General features: G+C 38.4%; 2 protein-coding genes across 5 annotated transcripts in view; both read right to left on the reverse strand.

The window, feature by feature from the left end:
• The window catches only part of HMGN1 (high mobility group nucleosome binding domain 1), a 1,114,480-nt gene that overhangs the window by 10,671 nt on the left and 1,084,032 nt on the right, over window positions 1-19,777 (reverse strand). The window lies entirely within an intron of this gene.
• The window catches only part of LCA5L (lebercilin LCA5 like), a 33,380-nt gene continuing 15,675 nt past the window's right edge, over window positions 2,073-19,777 (reverse strand). For 3 of the 4 annotated variants that reach the window (XM_042457829.1, XM_042457830.1, XM_042457827.1), the window contains exons 6-9: window positions 12,543-12,636; window positions 7,694-7,791; window positions 6,540-6,669; window positions 2,073-3,773 (exon numbers count right to left, since the gene is read on the reverse strand). In XM_042457829.1, coding sequence (XP_042313763.1) covers window positions 3,007-3,773; window positions 6,540-6,669; window positions 7,694-7,791; window positions 12,543-12,636 — 1,089 coding nt within the window. In that variant the 3' untranslated portion in view covers window positions 2,073-3,006. The remainder of the gene's footprint in view (window positions 3,774-6,539; window positions 6,670-7,693; window positions 7,792-12,542; window positions 12,637-19,777) is intronic. The other variant, XM_042457828.1, reaches the window with a different exon arrangement.

The following is a 19,777-nucleotide window of genomic DNA, read 5'->3' on the forward strand; positions in this document are numbered from 1 at the left end:
TGTACTTTCATGTTTATGACAGTACTAATGACTTACGGCATCCCTCTCTCATTTCTTAGGTGGTGTTGGCATTACATCTTGGTTAGTGGTTTGCAACAAAGTTGTGGCAATTATGCTTCACCCTTTCAGCTGAGAGACAATCCATTTTCAGCAGCATTCCTATCATCACCATGTTTTCAAGTGTTCTGTTTCTTAATCAAAGGCAACATATATATGCCTTTCAACATCTGTACTGTGATAAGCCAATGAAAGGGGAAGGGTTTAGGATCAAATAATAAAGCCCACATAATTTATCTTTTTGTAAGATGTTATTTGTGCTGTCCTCTACATGCAGACCTCAAGTTCCAGTTATGTTTGTCGGTTTCTCTGCAGATTAAATATGCTTAAATTCTATTGAAAGCAATAGTTTGTGTAATGCTATAGTTTTCTTAATATTATTCAAAAGTCATTCTTTTTTGCAATGAGCATCAAAAGAGGAGCTATACTGAATATGAGGCTTTCACAACGTCCCTGATGGATATATTACATATTTAAGATTTTTTTTCCAGTTTGAAACAAAAAATGCATGGTTCACAAAATTGAATGTTTGAAGTTTGACCTAAATTGACAATGGTTTCTTTGACTAAAACTACAAAAAGCCTAGCTGGAGCACATCTTCATATTACTCAATGTTATGATTTAAACTTCACATGGAATGATGCTCCAGAGCTGATGTGGAAGCACACAAGCCACACACTTCATTATTTAGCCAGGTGCATGGTGCTGTAGGCTATATTTTAGTGGAAGAAACTGGCAAAACACCTCCGAATATTCCTTGTCTAAGAAAACTGAGTGTCACTTTAAGTCGAACTTGGTGAAGACACACAGATGATATGAGCTTACCCATTATTTCTTTTGAACTGTCAACTCTTCTGTCCTCCTTGAGCATTGAATCTTCTTTAAGAAAGTTTTGATCAGTCCCAAAACCCAGATTATAATTGAAAGTCATTTATCATGTTATGATGGCTCTTCTTCAATCCCCTTTCTACTCTTGGTATTATGTTCTCTTCTTATTAAGACAATGTAGCATGATTTAATGGTCTCAAGGAAAGAGGGTGCTGTGGGAAATTATGTGAATTGTGCATCAGCCAATTATCTTCCCAAATGCCACTGTTTACAGGACCATAGCACTAGACAGAAAATGACATGTGGCAGTACTGTAGTACGCTAGAATGGTTTAAAATATTTTTTAGCACACAAAACCTCCAACCTGTTTTTTTTTGTGTGGAAAATCTTTGTTGAATTCACTCTAAATTTCCCCCATCAAGCAACTCACAATATAAGCAAATATGTTATAGTATCTGGAGAACAGTACTTTATCCAGGTTTCATGGAAACATATAGCAAATATTTGTCACCACAGTGGTTGTGGATAGATTTTCTCAATTTTTGTGACTCTTAGAAACTCTGTTAATCCAGGGTATTAGAAAGTCTGGGTGGGGTAGCAAGGTTTCTCCAAAATAAAGGTCGTTTAGAGATAGATACAGTGGGACCTTGTTAGCCGCTGGGGTTTGGTTCCAGATCCCCTGTGGATAACAAAATCCGTGGATGCTCAAATCCTATTAAATATAATGGCAGAGCAAAATTGTGTTACATTTTTCATTTACAGGCTTGAGCTACAGTAATTTACTTTGGAGATCAACGGCTCTGAAGTTGAAAAATGTCTTTTTTTAAAAAAGCAATCTTAAACTGTAGAAAGAAAGATTTTCTGTCCAGTGCAGTTTAAGAGGCAAGTTTTAAGTCTTATTGATTCCTAAAGAACTTGAGGTATTGCACACAGAAGTGCTGCATATGAATCTGTTCATATCTGTATCTTCCACATCTGTCTGTGGTAACTGAATGGGTTTCATATTCCTATAAGACAACTGTCAACCCAAGCCCTCTGTACCCAGTTGTTGTCCATGTGCTACCTTCAGCTGTGCTGCTGGCTCGCACTGGTAGAGCAGATGCACTTCCATGACTGACAGCCTGTGTTTGCTATCTGACATAACATTGCAGCTGCGCAATTCTAGGTAAAAGAATGGGTAACAGGATAAATTCCTTATTTATTAGGAACAAAATAGTGCTCAATTGTGAAGTTTGGTACATGCTGACAAATACATACTAACTTGTACTTTACATTGTTCTGTGTTGGACAATAAAGAAAACAAAGCTGTGGGTAGTACAATAGTTAATTATATGATAAAGAATGTTTGATTAGAAGGAAAAAAAATACTATTTCAGCTCTTTTCTTCTCCTCAGTCTAGGATGCAAGTACAGGTGAAATTGCCGGTGTTAATAAAAGAGATTACTGCTTTTCTGGCAATCACCCTTTTTCACCCATACTTTCTTCTATAGGACTGTGGTAAAGAGTCATTTTGGCAGTCTTGAAATATGTCCATATTAGATTGCATAAATCTTACATGGATTTGTTGTTATCAAAATACTGTATCAAAATTCCACTCACAGTCATTATGAATCACTTTCCTGACCTTAGTAGCTAGATATGAATTTTAACTGCTTTATTCATTTAAGAGTGGATTCTAGCATGGAGTCAGCATAAATTGTAGAACCTACAACTGAAAATAGTCATTTACTACTACTATTTCAAAATAAATTTTTGCACCAATCCCTATTCATATAATTCTTTCAGTGCTTTTCTTAACTGGTCGATTTTTATACCTTCTCTGTTAGCACAGCTATCAGTGATCTTCATTTTAGATTATTAAACATTCACTATATTTAAGCATGTTTCATCGTCAGGTATAAACTAGCATATCTCACATGTTTGTTTTTTGTGAAGAAATCAATTTCTGTTATGTGCAGAGGACTGCATGGAGGTAATTTAAATTATATTCAACAGGAAAAACAATCCTCAGAAGCTACTGTATTAAATTACATTGCTTTTCAGTAGTTTTAAAGTACTATGTTTTAAGATGAAAACCTGTAAAATCTTAAATGACAGATTCATAATTTTGTTATCATGAAATTATTTAAGGTTTTCCAAGAAGGAAACTGTATCAAAACCCTTTATGGGTGTTTGTTTGGAATCACCACACTGAAAGCTATCATGCATGTATGAAATGTCCTCATAAAACTTTTCATTCTGTGAAAAAGACTTTTTTCCCTTACCCACATCTTCAAAATTAGGTTTCAGATTATTGTCTTGCAAGATGGAGCTAGTTCCAAAGAGTTCTTGCATAAGAGTGTTTTTCTTCTTCGCTGATACTGTAGGAATCCGGTCTTCACTGTGTACTGAAATGCCCTGCTTTGTGTTGGTAGTATTTCCAAATGATGGCTCATAGGAACTGGTAGAGCCACTTCCCTTAAACTCAGTTATATCACTTGGGTGTGTATTAGCCTGCCTGCTATTACCTGTGGTACTTGTATTGGACAACCGTCTTGTTGAAGGGAATCCCTGATGCAAATTTTCAACAGCTTCTGTAAATATGTATTGTTTCTTTAATTTAGATGGTGTTTTGTGTCTTTGTATTACTGTTGCCAATTTATCACTTACTACTTCTTTTGGCTCGTCTCTCTTGTTTTCATTTTCTTGATTTTCAGTTACAGCTTCTCCCAGATTGTTCTCCTTTTGCTCACTATCATGTGTAGACTGGAGTGATTCTTCCGTACATAATTTCTCAAACTCTTCTTTCAATAAGTCTAATCCTTGCCTGTCTCTTCGGTTCTTCTGTCTTTCTATGTTTTCACATTTAAAATATTTTTTGTTGCTTAGAGATATGTCTTCTAGTAACTCTGCAAATAAATATTATTTCAACAGTAAATATTCCAGGAATTCAAGCAAAAATATTATATAATTTTGATAGAAAAAGGGGCAAACATACACTAGAGACAATACATTGAATATCTAGAGATTCCCTTAAAATAAAGAATTAACACCCTCACCTTAAATAAGCTGCCAATAGGTTTAGGAAATATGCTTATGTGTTCATTTGAGAAAAAAACTTAATGGCAGTTGTGGAATCTAAAGAATTTGGAATTGCTCCCAAACTTGCTTTCCTGCATAGAAATGTGCAATATTTTAATTGGCCTCTGGGGAAAGATAGTCCTGTCCATTGTTCTAGTAGTCAGTGCCGGCAGTGGGCTGGCTCAATTCCATCATTTAATCATAAAAATAGCAGTGAGAATGGTCTAACTCTCCGTATACTGTTGAACTGTAACCCCCAGCAATCCTTGAAAATATAGCCAGTGCTGTTCAGCATCTGAAGGGACAGCACAATGCTCATCCCTGCATTCAGATGTATTAAAGATATCATCTTTTATGATTATCCAAGAATTAGTACAATGGAGGATTATGTGTTTTAATATATAATCTCCACCATGATACTAACTTTCTATGATGTTGGGATTGCATGCTCCCAAGAGACAATACTGACAGTAGCAGGCTTATTTGTAGGGTTCCCCAATTCAACAGGCTTTTGCTGAGGAGCCAGAACAATGTGATAAATACCTTAACATGATGAGGGAAGCTACTGGACAGAAGCAGTACAGGGGTGGGGAGACATTCAGACACAACAGCAGTGGCACCATAGGTTACTCTTTAGTAATGTGTGCAGAAGGACGCAATGGTAAATACTGTCAGAACATACCATCTGAATAATGGGATGAGACTCGGGGAAAGGAGTATAAAAATTGAAGGAAAGTTAACAATTTGAGATGACACCATATTTCTAGCAGACAACAGCGAAGACTTGGAACAAGTCAATATAAATTAAGAAAGAAAGTGTTAAAAAGCAGGGTTACACTTGGATATTAGAAAACAGAAGAAATGCCCACAGAAGGGTTACATAACTTTTAAGACAGTGAAAAAGTCACAAATAGTTAAAAGAATTGGAAAAGCAGTTATGAAGGAACTAGATAAGATCCTTAAGTGTAAGTGTATATTATATTATATATTGCACAAATAATCCATTATGAGACCACTTTAACTGACCTGACTCAGTGCTAGAGAATCCTGGAAACTAGTTTATTGTGGCACCAGAGCTCTGACAGAGAAGGCTAAATGTTTCACAAAACCACAGTTCCCAGAATTCCCTAGCAAGTCTCAAACGATTATTTCTGCAGTGCATTTAGGAGCTTAAATACTAAGGTCACGTTGCTAGTTTCTGTGCACAGTTGAGACATGACAGGAAGTAACTAAATACTTGAAATGTGCTGCTGGAGGAGGAGTTCTACAGATACCATGGGAGTCCAAGAGCAAATTATGCCTCAGCTCTTCAAAATGACTGAACTAGAAACCAAAATGTCTAAATCTGGGCTCATAAAATCATAGAGTTGGAAGAGACTGCAAGGGCCAACCCCATTCTGCCATGCAGGAAATCTAAATCAAAGCATCCCCAACAGATGGCCATCTAGCCTCTGTTTAAAGACCTCCAAGAAGGGAGACTCCACTACACTGAGGGAGTGTGTTCCACTGTCGAACAGCCTTTACTGTCAGGAAGTTCCTCCTAATGTTGAGGTGGAATCTCTTTTCCTAGATCTTGCATCCATTGCTCCGGGTCCTAGTCTCTGGAGCAGCAGAAAGCAAGCTAGCTCCCTTCTCAATATGGCATCCCTTCAACAGAGCTATCATATCACCTCTTAACCTTCTCCGGGCTAAACATCCCCAGTTCCCCAAGTCATTCCTCATAGAACATGGTTTCCAGACCCTTCACTATTTTAGTCGCTTTCCTTTGGACACACTCCAGTTTCTCAAGATCCTTTTTAAATTGTGGTGCCCAGAACTGGACACAGTATTCCAGGTAGGGCCTGACCAGAGCAGAATAGAATTGCACTATTACTTCTCTTGATCTAGACACTATACTTCTATTGATGCAGTCCAAAATTGCATTCGCCTTGTTAGCTGCAGCATTGCACTGTTGACTCATGTTCAATTTGTGGTCTACTTGAACTCCCAGATCCCTTTCACATGTATAGTGAGATGACAGCAAAGGTCACCATTGCAGGTGAATTCACTCAAAGCAACACCTATGAGTTTGCAGAGAGCCAGGATGGTGTAGTAGTTTGAGTGCTGGACACTGGGAGACTAGGGTTCAAATCCCCACTTGGGCATGGAAACCCACTCAGTGACCCTGGGCAAGTCACACACACTCCGACAGAGACACAAACATACACACACACACACACTTTAAACAAATTTTAACAAGAAAAATCCATTATATATGTCTGCCTTAGGGTAGCCCTAAGTCAGAAATGACTTGAAAGCACACAACAACAACAACAAACAGCGAATTTACAAAACCTGAACAGAACTATTGAGGATGGAGGCTCTTGAAAGTCAGTCATAGTGTTGTCATAAGTCAAAGCCAATTTAACGAAAACAACAATATGTATTTCACTTTATGCACAACTCCAGCGGTTTATTCTAAAACAACCTCTCTAGACCCCACATTACCATACGAAGGACCAGAATGGTTGAATGGTCAAGGAATTTTGTTGATTATAAATATAGAATCAGCAAAATGTATAAAGTCATATCAGGTCAAAATTTTCTTAAACTACCTGAGCATGTTCTATCTGAAACTTCCTGCACTGGTAATTTTTCTGTTTGATGAGCCTCTGGTTTTGGTTCCATCTCTTTATTTACATCATTCATTTTATCTTTTGCACATACATCCTTTGTTGTTGGTGCCTTAAAAAAGTCACAGGAAGTAAGAAAAATACTCATATAAGTTTGTGCATGCTTTAACTTTTGAACATCTACGAACAGCAGTAAAATAATAATACTGTACAGATTTTCATTTTACAGTCCCATTCTCAAATGACCTTGTCACCTGTAATAAATTCAGAATATTTAAACTTTCCTCAAGATTAATGTAGGTTTAATGATGGCTTTTCATCTGGATTTAATCTCATTCTTACTTTGTAGGGAGTCTAAAATGAATGAAGTCACTTGAGTTCTAGCACACTTTAAAGTCCAAGGTTTGGTGGGAGGTTCAGTTTACCAAAAGCCCCATCTAAAAATAAGGACTCCCACCCCCCCATCTAGTTACTAACCATAAATTACAGAACCGAACTCAGGATAATAATGTTTGGGACTGCTATTGGGAATATGGAAGCTCACAGAGGCACAGAAAGAGTCAGGAATGAGACTTGTCACAACTCTAAAGGGGCTATTGCTCATGTACTTCACAACAACTGGATAAAGGCATGTGTTCGAAAGGAGAAACCTCAGTTTCCTGTTCATAGCAGAAGGAATATAGAGATGGTCTCTATACAGAGTCAGACCACTGGTTTGGCTAACTCAATACTATCAAGCTTTCCAGGGTTTCTAGTTTTCCTGTGGTATCTGGAGATGCCAAGGATTGATCTGCATGCAAAGCAATTGAGTGAATTGTAGCAGGAGTGAAATGAAGAAAAACTGCAGTGAAATGAGATAACTTTCTCTTTTCCGTTTTACATCATGTTGCTGCAAAGTAATTAACATCTTGAAGCCCATTCTGGAGCAGAGGTGCATATAGCAACCTTTGGCAGCTATACTGGGCAACCGCTCCCATTAACCCATCTGCAATCCAACATATTTTCACACTGTTGCTATAAAATGACATTTGTCAAGATAATATGCTAGTAACAGGAAGAAACAAAACAATATAGGTTGAATTAGGAGTTATAAACAAGCAGTGGTTTGTTTTAACAAATATTCAGGTCTTCCATACCTCTTTTGAAAGAACTGCACTTTGCTTTCTCTCATGCTTTTGGAAAGGCAAGCTTTCCAGATTCATATCTACTTGTACCGATATGCTGACATTAACTTCTATGAAAAAGCAGAGAAAGTTAAACCTGAGAATTAATTTATTTGGCATTTTGAACATGACATTCTTTTCTGAGGTCTCTGTGGGTCACATTGCACCTGTGCAGCCCACTGTTGGAAACCTCTAGAGGAAGGGGCTGCTCTGGTCCCCAAACATGATCTTGGAGGACAATATCCCTGCTGCACCCCGCCAAAATAAAAATGCCCTCTATGCTCTGTAACATGGGGGGACACAATTGGGGGGAACCTGTTTTGGCTGTGCAGGGGCTCAAAATGGCATTGCCCACAGGCTACACTTTGCCCATCCTTTTGCTAGAGCTAAGCAGTCTTTTTGGCAGTAGCCCTGTCTCTTCCATTGTGCATGCTTCAGTCTAGTCCATTCCCAGTCAATCTCCTCAATTCTCTTTTGTCTGGCCCAGCATTATCATCAAAGAGAGCTTTTTGAGACTACATGAGCTAATCTTAAAATCTACCTTTTCCTCTTTCTTTTGGTGGCTACTTTCTTTCTTTCTTTCTTTCCTTCTTTACCCAGTTCCTTTTTCTTTCATCATCCAGTATATTTTGTTTTCCTTTCATAAAAGTTATTTTACCTTTTGTTTGGGAATTTTTCTCCCCTCCTTCTTCTGGGTTTATGGAATCAAAAAAAATTGAAAAATGCCTTCAGAACAGAAAGAGGATACTGCAGATGGACAGCCATTCCAGGGGTCTATTGTGCCTCAAGAAAGATCCATGTTGTTAGCCTCAGGGAGACACCTATTCAACCCAGCAAGTATTCACACAAGCTATCTTTTTCTTAACCAGCTTGACAAAAACCGAACTGTGGCTTAAGGCTCTTCTTAAGAAGGCTACCATTAATACCCCTGAGCTTGTCACATAGAATGAGTCAGCAGTCAGTAATTCTGGGAACTGAAGTCCAAATAATCTGGAGGCCTAAGTTTTGGAACCACTGTTCTACATGTCTACTCAGAACCATTATTTCAGTGCAGTTCTCTATATGTCTACTCACAACTAAGCCCGACTAAGTTCAATGGAATCTGACCAGCCAGAAGCCAATTTAAGGAGGACTACTCTCATCCTCCCTAGCAGGTGGAGGGTGGTTCTGTGAGTGCTGCAACAAGTGCATCTAATCTGAACATTGAGGTAAACCAAATAGTTGGATATGTGCTAAATGTAGCTTCTTAGCCATGCAGTAAAAGTGATCCACATTATTAAAGACTATCTATACCTGGACATTTCAGCCTATATTTCTTCAGCCCTTCAAAAATTATTAGTGGGGAATACAAAAACAGATTCTAAATATCAACCATGTGAAAAAAAACTATTATTGAACTTTCCATCTTCTGACATTGCATCAAATATAATCTTGTTTGTTGCTGTTGTTAACTGCTCTTGAGTTGACCTCAACTCATGGTGATCCTGTGGATGAGACATCTCTAAGACCCTCTATCCTCCATGGCCTTGCTCAGGTCCTGAGTCCAACCATCTGGTGTGCAGTCTTTCTTTCTACTTCCATCATTGACTTTTTAATGAGTCATGCTTTCTGATGATGTGGCCAAAGTACAACAGCCTCAATTTAGTCATCCTGGCTTCGAGGGACTGTTTGGGCTTAATCTGTTCTAGAATCCATTTGTTTGTTTTCTTGGTTGTCCATGATATAGCACACTATTATTATTGTTGTTGTTGTTGTTATGCTTTATTTATATAGTGCTATAGATTTGCACTTCTCCAGCACTACATCTCAAATGAGTTGGTTTTCCTTCTACAGTACTGATTTTCTTCACTATTCAGATCTTACATCTGCACATGGTAATGAGGAATACAATGGCTTGGACAACCTTCACTTTGGTGTTCAGAATTATATCTTCATACTTTAGGATCTTGTTCAGATCTTTCATAGTTGCCCTTCCCAAACCTAGTCTTCTTCTAATTTCTTGACTGCAATCTCCATTCTGATTAATACTTGATCCAAGATATGGGAACTCTGACTTTTTCAATTTCCTCATTTTGGATGAAATCTTATAGATCTTCCATGGTCATGGTTTTTGTTTTCTTAGCAAGGGATTTATTTAGGGAGGGATGAAACCCACACTCTTCTCAGACTGAGGGCTAGAGGGCACTATACATCTAAATGTGCATAGAGCAATCTAGGCTTTTACTCATACAAATAATGCAATATACAAAGTTAATTCTGCTAGGGTCTTAATTTCATGTATTAACCAATAAAATTCTAGCATTCCTCCTAACCCAAATTGTTTCTAAATACTGTAGAAGTTTTAAAATAAACTGAAACATTTCAATACAAAGCTATTCCTGAGAATGCCACAATCTCAGTTGAACAGGCTACAGACTTAACTGAAATTATCTACTCTCACTATTTGACCCTGCTGCTGCTTTGGCTGCTGTTTGAGGGAACAGTATAACTAGATTCTAGAATGGTGCAGCAGGACAGGAATCTAGATTAGTGTCATAATAGTATTCTGGCCCATAGGGTGAATTCAGCTCACTGAAACGTCTACCACAAATGAAGCTGCAATTTGGTAGGAACTCATTTTGTTCCATCCTTGCCTTCCTAGACAGAGAAAGGTGAGAGTAGGAAGAAGTGAACTCACTGGGGAACCAAAGCTTCAAAACATGCCCAGTATCTTGAAGGAGTACTTTCCTCAAACTTTAGGAAAGTTGAGGTCAGCATGAAGCTGCCTTGGTTTCTGTCTTTGTGAATGGTGTTTGAGAGACAGAATGGGTATGTGCTTATGCACTGCCAATGAGTGGGAGCTCCACTCACTGCTGGGATATGACTGAAAATTTTTCTTCACCCTGCTCAAATATTACCATGCCAATAATCCGTTAAGCAAAAGATGAGCAGGCATCTGAACCACCATCCAAAACCTGGGCCTACATGCAGATTTTAGGCACTCCATGTGTAGTCCTCAAAGCTGTCTGAATTTCATCAGCTTCTCCCTTCAGACCAGCTGAGTTGTGGAGGATGAAACAATGTTCTGCAGCTAATGAAATAACTGGAGGATAGGGGAGATGAAAGTATCTCTAAAGCCCCAACAATCCCACTTTTATGACCACAGTTTTACTACTATTAGTGTCATCTATGTACAGGTGCACACATGCATGTGCAACCCCATAAACAACACAAGTGCAGTAGTCAGTGTCAAAAAGGTTGCGTACCACTGATGCATGGCTACAATTCTATTTTGTTATTGAGATTTATGACAAAAGCTCTTTGGGCAGAATACAAAAGATTATAAATTCTAAAAAGCAGTAAATGCATGAATTTTATAAGTTTCATAGCACCTATGGATTGTTAAAAGAATTTTGAACTTAAAAGTTACAATTCCTGGGAATTTTTTTTAAACAAAGTCTTTACCTGCCAGTAAAAGACCAGTGTAGGAACCAAGGAAGCTTCTCTGTGATAGGTATTCCTTAACTGCATTCCATCACTGAAAAGGCCTTCTCTCTAACAGTAGCAAATACAAACAACGAGCAGCAAGCTTACACTTAAATAATGCAAGAAGGAGGGAAACAACAAATGCTATATATAAATGATTGGAATAACTGCAACAGGGACGTATCTCATTCACAAAACATATACATTTGTATTAACAATATTGAGTCTCAATGATTAACAATTGAGCAACTGTATATACGTAAAAAAACTCTGTGCTGTATCCTTGTGAATGTCACTGATGATCCAAGTCCATGAAATAAGTATCTGCAGTGTTAGGCAGTGAAATTATTCTGCTGCTGCAGCAACAAAATCAAATCAAAAAGTCTGAGAAAAAAATCATTGATGGTGCTTACAGCAACGTAGCATGAAAATATAACATGTGGTTTTCACTGGTAGCAGAGTCCTTCATTAATTATACCTTTTTGACAGTGAAAATTTTTCGTCAGGACGGCTACCACCGGAGTACTGTACTCTGAGGCCATTTCAACTCTCAAGTAGTCTTCATCAGCATGTTTGAATCATTCTATGCCGGATTAATATTGTAAGTTATGTATTCCATGCTTCCACGTCATCAACCGCCCGGATTGGTTTGCCATAGGGCGGTATACAAATAAATATTATTATTATATTATTATATCAAACAGTTTGGCTTGACCAGCAATCTTCTTATCAGATACTTATTTCATGGACTTGGATCATCAGTGACATTCACAAGGATACAGCACAGTGTTTTTTAGGTATATACAGTTGCTCAATTGTTAATCATTGAGACTCAATATTGTTAATACAAATGTATATGTTTTGTGAATGAGATACGTCCCTGTTGCAGTTATTCCAATCATTTATATATAGCATTTGTTTTTTCCCTCTTTCTTGGATTACTTCTCTCTAACAGCTCACCTCATTTGGCAGTAGTATCCATCTAGGGCTTCTGAGGATCTTATGACTGACAACAAAAGTGGTGATTCTTTATGTCCTTATGCTATTTAGGGCTTCAAATGTTAACACAGATACAGACTGGAAGACAGTGCTGATGACAAAACACAGGTGTAGTACGATGCTACTACATGCTTCTTTTAGCACCCTGTTCTGAAATGTTTCTGGAGCATCCTCACATATAACAGTTCCCAAGAACCAAGTATCCTGTTGAAATTATGATCACCTATTAAATAGTGTGCCCAACAACAGACAATAGAGCCACTTTTAAATAAAGTAAGCAATACTGCAAGGTCTATGACACATGAACATTTAAATACATCTCTATAATCCAATATAAAATATCAAACAAACATGCTACCTTCTGGGACAGACTCTGAATCACCTTTCTTCTGCTGGTCTTTAAGCATCCGGTTTGCATAAATATTTCTTATTGCAATCTCTCTTTCTTTTTCCTATAAAATATAGCATTAAATGCTTTTAAAACTCCAATGGAATTTATTGTATGAGCCTCCATTATGCAAATATCCTAATTAGCTGAATATACTCTACATCTGCCATAACATACCATTTTATTAGTATATGAATAGCACACTGATTTTTATTGAACATTTTGCATGTGTCTCAGGTCATTTGGAGGATAACCATCACACATCCAGTAAAAATTGCAGAGTTCTTTCCAGCTGGGGATCCTTTCCGGCATATTCTTTCAGAGCTTGCCTAAGATCCCATGGCTCCAAACCTGCTCCTAACAAAATAACATTGAAAGTACTGGTTGTTTGTATAGTCAAAGGTATAGCTGGGGGGGGGGGAGGACATTGCTCTCCCAAATAAAAATCTGTCCCCTCACATGAAATTTTCCTTCAGTCCCCAAATGTCTGGCATTACAGAGAGTGAGGCATTGACAATCATTCATAATTTGGACTCATATTTGTTGTGTTTCCACTCTCCTGGTAACTTTTGTCTGCAACTTGGCTTGGATGCCTGAATTGCATTTCTAAATGTTAAACTGGAGTTTAAAGTTACTGCAAGGCTAGAAATGTGGGGACTGAAAAAAATTCATTGGGGAAGGCAGAATTCTTATTAGAGAGGGCAATGCCTTTATTTTGCTCCCCATCCAACCAGTGAGCTGGATGTGAGAGGCAGCCAGTTTTCGCTGACTTTGTCTGAATCTGGGGGAACCATGTTTGGGGGCTGAACAACAAGGCCTAGACCCGCAGCATATCTATCATGGATAGGAGCCCTGGTGGCAGAGTGGTTAAATGCCTGTGCAGCAGCTACTCGCTCACAAACCACAAGCTTGTGAGTTCAATACCAGCCAGGGGTTCCGGGTCAACTCAGTCTGGCATCCTACACCCCTGGGCTGGTTACTTTGCAGAATAAAGGTTTTACTTGTTGTTGTTAAAGGTTACTCTCTATGATGTTCAGCCCCAAATATGGATCCCCCAGATTCAGACAAAGGCAGCAAAAACTCATTGCCTCTCCAGCAGTCCTGTGCAACCCAAGAGGCTAACTTTAAAAAAAAAAAAAGAACACTGGATTTACCTGTGAGATGTTTATTCTCAGCAGCAGAAGGGGAAACATCATGCAGCAGGTTGCTCCTCTTCACTTTGGTATGTAGGAAGAACCTTGTGGAAGGTTCCCACAAAGTGATCAGTCCATGTTATAGTTGAGTAAAAGAATAGCTCACATAATAGTTAAAATGTAAGAAAGAATAAAAACAGAAGCACAGAAAGAAAGACTAAGAGAAAAAACTATACACACATCCTCTTAAAGAAAAAAAGACCTAATTTCTGGGTGGGGAGGATGTTTCTTGTTCCGTTGCTGAAAGTAAACATCTCACAGGTAAGTCTGATGATTATTTAGAGAGTCACCCCAAACTGAAGCACTCGTCTCCTTGAAAGAAGTCTCTGCTGATGCATGATAGTGATGTACAAAAGTGGAAGGAGAAGTCCAAGCAGTTGTCCTACAAATGTCTAAAAGAGGAGCATTAGTAAAAAGAGCAGCAGAAGTACAAGCACTGCAGATAGAATGAATGAGAAACACCCCTGCCACTTGTGACCAAGACAAGGAATAGCATATAATAATACAGGCCCTTATCTATCTCACCAGAGCGGAAGACAATATCTTCTTACCAGATGTGGAGGATTGAAATGATATGAACAGGTGATCAGATACCTGGAAATTTTGAGAATGCTTGATATATATTTTCAGAGCTTGGTGCATGTCCAGAGTGTGCCTGACTTCTCTAGATCTTTTACTGGACGTGGTCAAAAAGAGAGCAGAATTATTTTCTGGGCTTTGTCGAAAACTGAGTTTCTAGCGACCCTAGAAAGAAATTCTTAACACCCTTGCTGACAAACAAAAGTGCGAGCTCTACTGTTGATTTGGTCCAATTCCTTTTGAGTGATACCAACGACTGTGTTACACATAGAGTGGCTCTTTTTGCCACGGCTGCAAAAAAGATTAGAAAGAGAGTGTTAAATTAAATTGCCATAAATTGCCAGGGAGACACCAAGTATTAATTAGACTTTAATGATTATATCATATTTGTTTACTAATATCTAGGAAAGATGTCTCTTTTTCCATTTGCCCTTTTTAACAGTTAACTATTTTTAACTGCATATTAAATGTTGGGACATTTTTTTTGTCCTTTGTATTCTGTGCCTTTTGTTTTGAATGTTAAATGCTTTATGCTTTTTGATAAGCTCATTTTGTCATGGCCTTTGGCTAGTACAATAAACGTAACTTGATTGAAATATTGATTGAGTTAATCTTAGGTACAAAAGTGGGATCCAGCTTCAACACTATCGGATCTTGATGGAAAACACACAGTTCTTGATGTACTGAAAGAGCTCCCAATTTGGATACTCTCCAAGCTGAAGTGCTGTAGGGACTAGAACCTTCCAAGTGAAAAACTGAAGTGGTACCTCCTGTAGTAGTTAAAAGGTAGGCTCAGTCAAGGCAGAAAGAGCCTTGTGGAGATCCCAAGTAAAGTACCACTTAACTGTTGAAGGTTTCATTAGAGTGGCTGCTCTCAAAACATTTCTAACTTAAGAATTTGAAGCAAGCTCAAAACGTATTGTCATAGATCTAGTAGATAGGTGCTGAGAATTAATAATCGCTTTGGGGGAAAGGCAACATGAACTGCTTAATCTCCATGCATGAGCCAAGCTGGATCTTGATGACAAACTTGGCCTTGGGTCAGCAGGTCCTGGCACACTGGTAATTTGAGATGATCCTGGAACAAAGCTAGTATCTTCAAGAATCACACCCTCCTTGACCAGTGATGGACCATCAGGATCACTTCAACCCTTTCACTTCTTACTTTTTAAAGGAATTTTGGAATTAAGGTTGTTAGTGGAAAAGCATAGACGAGGTGTGAGGACCACTTGGAGGTCAGGACATCTATTCTTTCTGCTCCTTGAGCCTGGAACCTTGAGAAAAACCTGCTCATGGCAGTCTGAACTGATTCACAATCACCAGGAAAACCTCAGGATGAAGATATCATTCTGCAAGATCCATAGCCATCGTGCATCACTAGTCCACTTTTGTGTTCAGCTTTCCCTTGATATAATCTGCCTTTAGGGAGAGAAGATGGGTCTCAGTCCAGGTTAGTAGAGAAATTGCTTCTGACATGACAAATCTGGAGTCTATCTGCTAGTGCTATTTATGGGCTCTTTGCTGTTATGTTGTTGACTCAGATCAGAACTGACCTGTTTCAGATGTGGTGATGGAACATTAACAGGGTTTCAATTCCAACCAGTTTATACTGTGGAACAGATCATGTTGATCCCATCTTCCTTGTGTATACTGAGAGTTGGACACTGCTCCCCACCCCCTCAGGCTAGCATTTGTTATGACCTAATTTCTGAAAGATTCCAATTGGGTGCCCCTGAAGAAGGGCTGGTGATAGCCTTAACAGAAATGATGCTCAGTCTCTCCTTGGGACCTGAAGGTGTGTTTACTTGAGGTATTTGTCTTTGATAAGGCAGAAATAACTACTGAAGTTGTCTAGCATGGAAGCATGCCCAGGGAACACAATCTACTGAGTCAATTACAAGACTTTGCAGATGGGCCAATAGCAGGAGATCCAATGTGTAAGATATACCTGTCTGATGGTCTTCCAAATGGACATTATCCCTTCCTCGGGCAAGAATACCCTCTCCAAAGAGGTATCAATAAGAGTCCCAATGTTTTTGAGACAGAATGAGGTGGCTTTTCCCATGACTGACCAGAAAACCATGTCTGAATAAATAAAGCACAGAGTCTTCAACCCTGTTGAAGAGAAGCAGATCTTATCAGGACATTGTCAAGGTACATATACACATGTATGCCCCACTGTCTCCAATAGGCCACCAGATATACCGCCACCTTGGTGAATACCCATAGACAGGATGAAACACTCAGTGGGAGAGCCTTGTATTGAAATACGCTAAGCCTGGTAAAGATATGTAAAACAAAGGAATTTCCAGTGAAGTTGATGGACTAGAATGTGCAAATATGCTTCAATCAAATCCAGCAACACAAGATAATCTCAAGGCCTCAGGAATAGTCTTGAGAGTCTCCATTCTGAATTTGTGTCTCCTCACAAACCAAATGATCCACTTCATGTCCAGAATACCCTCCATGACTTGATTTTTTTGATACAATAGAAAATATAGAATAAGAGTCTTTCAATTTGGGGAAGATAGCACTGTTTCATGCCACAATCAAGTGTTCTATTGCTTCTGGTATCAGTTGATGTTTCTTTGTGCTTCAGAACTTTGGGAAAGGAATGAAAAAGAATCATCAGAATGGTAAATTCTGTTAAATAAACATTCCTTGGCAATGACAGTGGTAAATCAGGATCTTCAGGCTGAGACGGTTCAAAGTGGGGGGAGGTAATTCCATGCCTTGATGGCCTTGTGAAGCACAACCACAGAGATCTCAGCCTGAAAGAGTCTGGCTGAAGAAGGTGTTCCTGTGAGTGAGTCGTACTCCTGCTCAGAAAGCTCCCCCTTCTCACACTTCCAAAGCAGTGAGTGGTCTTCTTTTTAAGACTGGAGAGACAGTGAGATCCAGCATCTACTGGCCTCTTACTCATGCCCTTGGAGCTTTTATACAAAAAGGCCTCCGTGGCAGCAGAGTTGCTTGGGCATCTTTAAGAAAATGGCGATTGTGGTAATGATGCTTGAGCGTGGGGGGGAGACCCACATTTTTCAAGAGCAATGACGGAGTCATGCATCTGAAGGGAAGAAGGGAGAGACAAGGATTCTCTTCATTTGGGAGATTCACGTTGACTAGCTCTATAATCAGGATCTATTAGAGTGGGCTGCAACAGGAGGAAGGGTGGAGAAGATCGAGTAGGGTGGGAAACAGTAATCTGGGTGCCAGATGAAGTCACAGTCTCCTAGGCTGTAACCAACCAATCACAGAAATCTTGTTGGAGGATTTGTCCAGCTGCCACTGGAGACTGCAGGGAAGAGGAGGAATGAAATATGTTACTCCCTCCCGAGAAGCCACTTTTCCATTGCATCCCTAGACCCAGTCCTAAGCACAGTGTTTGTGATGATGGGCACCTCAGTCCTACATGGAGGAATCGCTCTCCTCTGACTGCGCCAAGTGCCCCTATGCCCTTATTGTTCTGCCATTGTATCCTTGGAAGTACCAAGCCTGGTGGAAGCAGCATCCCAGGGCTACCTTTCCAACAACTGGTGGAAGAGGCCATGGAGAGAAAAAGGGGCTACTATCTTTTAGTACCTATCAGCAATAGGCGGCAGGTGGAAAGGAGAAGAAAGAGTGAGAAACATAGCATTTTTTAATGTATGGAAAAAGTTAATAAGCAAAGCAAAAGTGAGAACAGTCTACACAGAGCAGAGGCAGCAACTAGACTGTCCGGTTAGTGGCTTGCTTCCCCTGGTGGCTGCTTCCATGAAGTTTTTTCTGCCTACCAGAATGAAGAGGAAAAGCAATCCACTACACAATGTTTCCCCTTCACTGCTGGAAAACTTTTTGATTCTGAAAAATCTAGAAGTTTCCAAACCTACCTAATTTGTACAAGGTCCCATGGGACAAGAAATGTCTCCTGAGATTTTATGTCATAACGCTTCCTAAGCCTTTGCATTAACCTTTTGGTTACCTGGCCTAAATCAACAAACTTAGCTGCACTGGATGCCATGATCACACTTTTCAAAAGAGAGTTTCATAATAAAACTTCATGCTAGAGAATATTTAGCTCACCTCTAGTATTTTTAGACGCATCATGCAACAACATTCAGTATTTGATAATCTACTATAGTTTTTCATTTTAGTAATTCATATTGTAACTTTCTGTGGTTACAGACATATTAGGGAAATCCCTTCTATAAGAGATATTACAGACCTGCTTCATGGAAAGGCAGAGTTAAAATGCATGTCTCATTTTACAAGTTTTTACAACTATCAGTCAATATTTTATTTTGTCCAGGTATTTTCTCAATTTTAAATCTGTGGATTGATGTTCTTTTTAACAGTTTTATATTTTATAATGATTGCATGTTTTTAATTACTATTCTATGTTATTTTGAGGAAATGATATATAAATTGGATGATAAAAATGCATTATAAACAAATGCATTATAAACAAATAAATTATAAATAAATAAATTATAAACAAACAAAAACATTATGTCCTTTGGTATTTGTCAGCTGAAAACAAAAACATCGGTACACAAGGAATTGAACCATCATGTCATTAGAAGGTCGCTGCTCCGAATTTGGCTCAAAATTAAGAAAAGACTATTTAGAAAGATTCCTTTGTGGGTTTCTCCACAGGAAGTGTTTCTAGGAAGATGGAAATCTTTAAACATATGGCTCAAATATAAGGATATTTTATTTATGAATGAACAAAACAAATTTGAACTGAAACCCATCCAGGAACTTTCTCAAATGGACCCTAAGAAACACTGGCTTTTATACATCCAGTTAAATTAAAGATTTAAAATAGACTCCAAAACTTTTGAAATAAGAGAAAAACAGATCAAAGTAGAAGACTTACTAATTTCAGGAAAAGTGAAAAAAGTGGCAAAAATTTATAAAATACTTCAAGAACTTGATCAGGAAGAAGACCCGATTTCAGAGGCAATGATTAAGTGGGCGACGGATCGTGGAAGGATTATTGATCTTGAGAGTTGGAAATATGTGAGAACTAGAACAAAGAAGTTTACCCGAATCGCAAACTTTAAAAGAAAATTATTTTAAGATGGAGCAAAGATGGTACCTGACACCAAATAAAATGGCAAAGATGTATAACCTAAGATCAAAGAACTGTTGGAAATGCAACACTGCAATAGGTACCTGGATTCATATGTGGTGGCACTGCACGAAATTAAAAAAATTCTGGAAACAAATACATAGAATTATTGAAGAAGCGTTTCAAACAAAATTTGAGCTAAGACCCGAAATTTATGTATTAAATATGCTTAACAAGTTGCCATTACAGTTCGAAAGAAAACACTGGAGAATCTTATTGTATTTGATCACTGCGGCTAGAATGGTAATAGCACAAAAATGGAAAGATTATTATTATTATTATTATTATTATTATTATTATTATTATTATTATTATTATTATTA

This window comes from Sceloporus undulatus, chromosome 3 (genome assembly GCF_019175285.1).
Source record: "Sceloporus undulatus isolate JIND9_A2432 ecotype Alabama chromosome 3, SceUnd_v1.1, whole genome shotgun sequence".
NCBI classification, from domain to species: Eukaryota; Metazoa; Chordata; class Lepidosauria; order Squamata; family Phrynosomatidae; genus Sceloporus; species Sceloporus undulatus.